The 7,062-nt window shown below is 48.8% G+C and overlaps 1 protein-coding gene across 1 annotated transcript in view; it reads right to left on the bottom strand.

Moving 5' to 3' along the window:
• Window positions 1–3,137: 3,137 nt before the first annotated feature.
• Window positions 3,138–7,062, bottom strand: part of CASTOR1 (cytosolic arginine sensor for mTORC1 subunit 1) — a 43,608-nt gene continuing 39,683 nt past the window's right edge. The window contains exons 8-9 of the mRNA XM_063143905.1: window positions 6,122–6,216; window positions 3,138–4,075 (exon numbers count right to left, since the gene is read on the bottom strand). Coding sequence (XP_062999975.1) covers window positions 4,010–4,075; window positions 6,122–6,216 — 161 coding nt within the window. The 3' untranslated portion in view covers window positions 3,138–4,009. The remainder of the gene's footprint in view (window positions 4,076–6,121; window positions 6,217–7,062) is intronic.

The raw sequence follows: 7,062 nt of genomic DNA, 5'->3' as shown, positions 1-7,062 counted from the left end.
GATTTTTAATGGGGCCTTTGTAATTGTTGTTCATTCTTGCTGACGGCAATCTCTGTTTGCCACGTCAAAAGATTTGTGGGGTATAAGCTTTCATGAATTAGAGCCCATGTTATTGGATGCAAGAGGGACAGCTGAGGCTGGTGGCCTCACTGTCAGTGGAGCGGCGAATCCGCTCTGGGTTTCATTCCAAACTCTGAAGGAGCTCTCCAGTGAAGTGTTCAAGTATAGACGCTTTTTTTGGCTTAGAAACGCCTCGCGTACCTCACTCTTCGCAAAAGACACACTACTGAATGTGGCGTGGATTTTGAGACCTGTTCATTTGAGTCCCTTGGAGGCCCAATTGGCGCCAACATGGATTGCATTTCGACGCCAAGTAAAAACATGGCTTTTAAACAAAGACTTTGATGGTTAAACTCACTGGCACATCGTTTTAACTGTTTTTAAATTATATATTGTTTTAACTTGGATCATGGTTTGTTTTTAACTGTGCATATTTATTGTTTTATACTGTATGTTTTTATCTGTACGCCACTCTAAGATCTTAATGATAGAGGGCGGGATATAAATGTTTTAAATAAATAAATAAATTTGCAGACAGGAATGTTCATTTGCAGGCTGATCTATGCCCATTTTACAGCATTCCTCTTACCACCGCTGAGGCCGGACTTTGGAAAAAGGCCAGCGGACGTTCAAAGGCCCAAACTCGACCCCGCCCAGGTAAGGCACCATATAAAACGGGGCTAGACTCTGGCCCTACGCAAGAGATTAGAGCAGTTTTTGAGAAAAAAACAATGACCTTTATTGACAAAATTTAAAACTATGCATGAAAATATATATTTAGGACTTTATAAAGAAATTCTCGCTGCATACAGACAGGTTTAACATTTGAGTAGTGTTGTGAATAAGCTTAGGACAGAGCCAGGAAGTCAGAACCAGAAGCGAAAAGGGATTGCTGGTAGCCGTAAAGACTGTGATACGCTGCCTCTCCCTTTTGCTCCCCCCCTTTCAAGAGACAAGTAAGCCAAGCGGCCTGTTTTGCCTAACTGAGCCCTTCTATTCCCATCTTTATATTTTATATTTTCCAGGTAAGCCACAGCTGTTCTCAGTTTCCTTTTCTCTCACCGAGAGGGCTGCTAAGTTGCAGTAACCCGTCCCTTCCTCAGCTATGCCACATAGGGGTGGGCTTCTGAAGAAAGCTCCCTGACTACATTTTTTAGGAAGTGGGCAAGCCAGCACGGAACCGTCAAGGCTAAAGACAGACTAGGAGACTCTATTTCAGTCTCCGTGAGAAAGGAAGGGCTATTCCCGGCATGAGCTGAAGCTTCTCCAGGAAGAGACGCCGCTTTCCTGAAGGAAGGAGCATCTGAGGGCACCGCCGGTCCTCTGAACAGGAGGCTGCGGTTGCGTGACTTGGGCCAACCCACCCGTTGGGCGAAGGGGACAAACGGCCCAGCCTGGAGCTGATCTACCCTAGATTGTACCACGGCTCTCCCCCCCCCCCCCACCGGCTGCCTGGTTGGTCCAGCCATTCACCAGGTCTAGAGAACGGAGAAACAGTGGGGTCTGGGTTGCTAGGCAACCATGCTACTGCCTCTTTCACCTGCGACAGGTAAGAGCGCTAGAAGCGTGCGAGAGAAGGATGGCCAAGAGCCGGAAAACCGCACGAAGAAGTTCGGCTTGTATGCTACATATGCTCAGAGCCAGCTCAACATTTGGCAAGTCTAGAAATTGACGCGTGCAGAGTTTTGAGCCACACTTTTTCTTTTCTGAACCTCTTTCTGTAAGAAACCTGAAACCCAACATCAACCTAACTTCCAACCCAACTTCCAACTTCAAGCATTCCTGACCATGCTGGCAGGGGCTTCTGGGAGTTGAAGTCCCAAACGCCGACCCCTGCCCTACGTAGCTCCAAGACTTCCCCTCCCCCAAATCAAGGGGCAGTTCTTTTTCCCCCAGCAAGCCCAGACACTGGGGAAGGGCCGTCACAAAAAGACACACAGGAATCACAGCTAGCGAAGAAGGGAGGGGGGAGACCATTTTTACAAGGCACCCAAGGATTATTTAAAAAAAAAAAAAAAAAAACCAGGAGAAAAATCCTTCCTAAATTAAATCACAAGGCCAGCTATGACTAAGCCACTTTCAAAAGATAATCCTGCAAGCATCCTGGGAACATTTCAAACACCCACCACCTCCAGCTAGCGCCCTCCAGATGTGCTGGACAATGGGAACTGGAGAGAATGGGAGTTATCGTCCAGCACAACTGGATTGCACCAGGTTTGGGGGGGATCTCAGAACATGCCAAAGGCTCAGATTTAAGGGTGTGACCTTTTGATCTCCCCTATCCCACCCGACCCCGACCCCTCCTCCGAAAACAGGCAGGATGCATCAGCTTGCTGAGGGCCCCTTGCAGGTTGACGTAGCTGATAGGACCCCTCTCGGGTACCTCAACGGCTTTTTTGCAGTCTGCAGTGTTGGCTTCCTACAGGGGACATGAAGTGGGGAGCCCCCCCACCATCATTCCCCAAGGGGATTCCAGCAGAGACCCGGGTTTCAGCCAGGGAGCAGGGGCATCAGCCATCCGGAACAGCTCCCCGGACGTCCGGACGCTCTCGGGAGTTGCCATTCCTAGCGCAGGGCTTTGAGAGGAGACACTCTCCCGCCCCATCTCTCTGCGAAGCAAAACCAAAGCTTAATCTTGATTTAGATTCCAAAGCAACCGGAACAGCCTTCTTCCCTGACCGGGTGCCCTCCAGGTGTGTTGGGGGACACAGGTTTCTGTGGCCATGCTGACTGGGAAAGATGGGACCTGCAGTCCAACGCACCTGGGGAGCAGCTGGTTGGGAAAGGCTGCAGCTGGGCATTTCAGAAACAAAACACGATTCTCTCTCTTTCTCTCCCGGCAGAAGTGGCACAAGCTCAGCGTCCCGGGCTCCTGATTCTGCTCCAAACGCTGCTCTGACTTTGGGGAACCTTTTCTGCCTGAGCTGCTGGTGAAATCTGGGGGTGGGGGGGGAGGAATCCTGTTTTCCTTGCTCCTTTCGCATTCCATACTGCCAAAGGGTGTTATCCAAGTCTTAATGGACCTGCCACATCCCAGAAGACAGTTCTCCCCAGCCCAAAGAAAGTGTGTATGTGTGTTTTTGTGTGTGTGAATAAGACTGTATTTCTCACTTGGCGTTATTCAAAAGCTTATTTTTAAACCACAAGAAGGCACTTGAAGGCGTTAAGGCCACAAAAGAGCAAAGGGTCCCCAGTTTAGGTCCCTTTACCCCCCCCAAAAAAAACATTTGACGTTTCCCGGTCTGTTCATGCATCCTCTTAATACTGTTAATGGATGGCCCACTCCAGGAGCAGAGGGCCTGAATCCAGAGCACCAAAGAGCCGCCGTGGGGCGCGTCCCCTGCAAAAGTGGACCCTGCCGATGGAGGCAGAAGTCAAACCAATCGCCTCCCGTTCGCTTATGCAGCCGCCTCCCCGACAAACGCCTCCAGTGTTTCCTATTCTTAGCGTTGTGCATTTTAACAAGAAGAAGAAACAAAATCTACCCTAGAATATAGGGAACTGTGTGCAAATCTAACAAATTAGCTACCGCCCCCAAACAGACACCCTTAAAAAAAAACACAAAATAATTCCAGGCTTAGTTTCCAGTTGGGAAAGTTCAGGAAATGTGCAAAAATATAAAAGGGGGGTGGAAAGAGAATTTGCGTCTTGGAATCCATCTTGACCAGGAATCCTTCTCCATGGCTCTAGAGGCAACAGGATTGGAGAACCAGAGAACGGGGCTAATAAAGCCAGAGCAGGATTTGATAATACTGAAATCTGCCACACGCCGTGGCCTCCCGTTCACCAGGTTCCGGAGTTTAGCAAGAGCTGCTCTCCTGGGAGAAAAGAGTAGGAACGGCCGCATCTGGCGCTGATGTTCCAGGAACGGCCGCATCTGGCGCTGATGGGACAAGATCCATTCGCTGGCCTCCTTGAGTCGGCACCGGAGACGTGCCAGCCCAGGTGGCTATCTCCCGCTCTCTTGACGTTTCTGGAGGACTTCAGTGACGTTATCGATGCCTTCTTCTGGGACCTACAAAGACAGGACGGGGGCAGGAAGCAGGCGTGTGTTACCGGCAGAAAAAAAGGTACCATTTGCTCTTTACTTTAAGAAATCAGTCAAGGGAAACAACCAAAGTAGACAATCAAGAATCTCGCAGAGAAGCTGGAACGTGTTCAGAGGAGGGCAACGAGGATGATCAGGGGTCTGGAAACAAAGCCCTATGAAGAGAGACTGAAAGAACTGGGCATGAGACTGAGGGGAGACATGATAGCACTCTTCAAATACTTGGAAGGTTGCCACACAGAGGAGGGCCAGGATGTCTTCTCAATCCTCCCAGAGTGTAGGACACAGAATAATGGGCTCAAGTGACAGGAAACCAGATTCCGGCTGGACATCAGGAAAAACTTCCTGACTGTTAGAGCAGTACAACAATGGGACCAGTTACCTAGGGAGGTTGTGGGCTCTCCCACACTAGAGGCCTTCAAGAGGCAGCTGGACAACCATCTATCAGGCATGCTTTACGGTGAATTCCTGCATTGCGCAAGGGGTTGGACTCAATGGCCTTATAGGCCCCTTCCAACTCTACTATTCTATGATTCTTTTATTTTATGATATAAAAGTTATAAACTGATTTAAAAAATAATAACGATGAAAACTATCGCTAGAATCTGCTTGCCAAGAGAGGGGGAAGCAATCAAAGGCCAAAAAACACTGAATGAATTCATAAAATAACCTCACGATTAGACTACTGCAGGGCGCTCTATGTGGGGCTGCCCTTGTGTGTGGTTCAGAAGCTGCAGCTAGTGCAGAACGCAGCAGCTAGAGTGCTCACTGGGACACCCAGCTACGCTCACACAACGCCTGTGTTAGAAGAACTGCACTGGTTGCCTGTTAGCTACTAAGCCATGTGCAAGGTTACGTCATTGTCAAATAAAGCCCTAAAATCTTGGGACCAAGATACCTAGCACACCGCTTTCCCTTATACATACCCAGGTGAGCTTTAAGATCAGCAGAGGAGGCCTTGCTAGTCATTCTGAAATTTCAGCTGTCATAACAGCCCTTGTAACAGCTAAAAGACTTATACTATCATGTTGGAAGGACAAATGCTCACCTCCCATAATGCAACGGTTTGAGGACTTAACAACACCATCAATATTGTGGCGCAGAGAGGTAAAGCAGCAGTTTCTGCAGCTGAAACTCTCCCCAAGGCCTGAGTTCGATCCCAGAGGAAGCTGGTTTCAGGCAGCCAGCTCAGGTCGACTCAGCCTTCCATCCTCCCGAGGTCGGTAAAATGAGTGCCCAGTTAGCTGGGGTAAAGGGAATAACGGCCAGGAAAGGCAACGGCAAACCACCCCGCTATAAGGCCTGCCAAGAAAACGTCAGCAAAAGCTGGCGTCCCTCCAAGAGTCAGTAATGACTCAGTGCTTGCACGAGAGGTTCCTTTCCTTTTTCTTATATAGGCACGACTTGCAAGTGGATAAAAACATGGATATATGGTCCACTTTTCTTGAAAAAAAAGCCATAGGCAAGGGGTGGAACCAAAGATATATCTTAGAAAACGTAGGAGATCATTTTGCTCTAGGGAAAAATGAAATTATACTCTTATTTGAATTGCCCTGAAGGTATATCTTTGGTTCCACCCCTTGCATTTGGCTTTTTTTCCTTTGCTATTTGGGGTTTCCTTTCTTCTTTTTTGCGGCTTCCACTTTTCTTGAAACCTATGCATAACTCTCCCCTGACCCTTTTTTTTAAATGAATAAATATCTGATGGAAAATGATGATATTCTTATATATGCAATGTTTCTTTGTTTTTTCTTTTTCACAATGTATTTTTGTTGTTGTTCTGTTTTGTTAATGTTCACATTTAAAAAAGGAGGGGGGAATTAACAGCGTCCCGAAAAACAATATCTCAATAGAGGGCCTTCTCAGTGGTGGCTCCTACTCTTTGGAAAACCGTCCCCCCCACCCATGCAGATCGGGAGGCAGAAAATGTGGCCAGGTCTGAACACACAGGGCCAAAAACCCAGGCCAACAGTGGCCTCCTCCCACGTCCTGGCTATTTGGAGGAGAACTTACCAAGGCATGGTCAAAATTGAAGGTGCTGATGTAGTAAGCAGAAATATCTGCGTTGGCCAGAGGTTCGGCGATTTGAGCCACAATCCCACATTCATCTGAGGAACAAAGAGAGGGGAAGCTTAGCATGGGGCCAATGCACGGCCATGTCCGGTTCTGCTCCTAAGCGAGATCAGCTTCTGGGTTTGTCGTCTCTCCTAGGAGTTGCACGATATTGGGCTGCAGGCAGAGATTTGATAGCTGGAAACAGAACCTCCTCCATTCTAGGCACGTGTTCCAAAATACAAAGACGCCTGAGGGCCGAACTCAATTCCGGCAAAGTTCTTAGGGGGAGCCTTCCAGTGGTGGGTGTGGCCATCTGCAAAAGGGGCATGGCCAAAAAGACCAGCTTATTGTCGCTTAAAGCTCTTACTCTCAGGCCTTAGCTAGACCTAAGGTTTATCCCGGGGTCATCCCTGCCTGCTCTTGGGATCCCCTGTGTGTCATTTAGATGCACAGGGATGACCCCGGGACGATCCCAGGATAAACCTTAGGTCTAGCTAAGGCCACAGTAACTGAGCCTTAGGAGAGAAATTTAAACTTTTCAGAATGGGGGGGGGGGGGGCAAACGGCGCAAAATTTGGAAAACCACCCCACACTTGGTGGCCGGATGAAAGGGGTCGGGCTTGAGGAACAGGGCCATAGACCTTTGAGGAGCCTCAGGAAGGCCAAATTGCGACTCTCAGACTCCCCCCCCCTTCCTCCCTGACCCCTGGGCTACACCAACTCCAGTTCCAGGAGACAGAGGCTGCCTTCTTAACGCAGCAATGTGTCTTCCCAAAACAGCCAGATGCCACAGGGAAATTCCCAAGCAGAGTGCACGCCCGTAAGGTCCCCATGGTAAACAGAGCCATTTCGAAAACCACATCAGCATGCTGGTCTTTTTAACTCGGAAACATTTCCAC

Source organism: Elgaria multicarinata, chromosome 18 (genome assembly GCF_023053635.1).
Source record: "Elgaria multicarinata webbii isolate HBS135686 ecotype San Diego chromosome 18, rElgMul1.1.pri, whole genome shotgun sequence".
NCBI lineage: Eukaryota > Metazoa > Chordata > Lepidosauria > Squamata > Anguidae > Elgaria > Elgaria multicarinata.
This window is presented reverse-complemented; position numbering and strand designations above follow the sequence as displayed.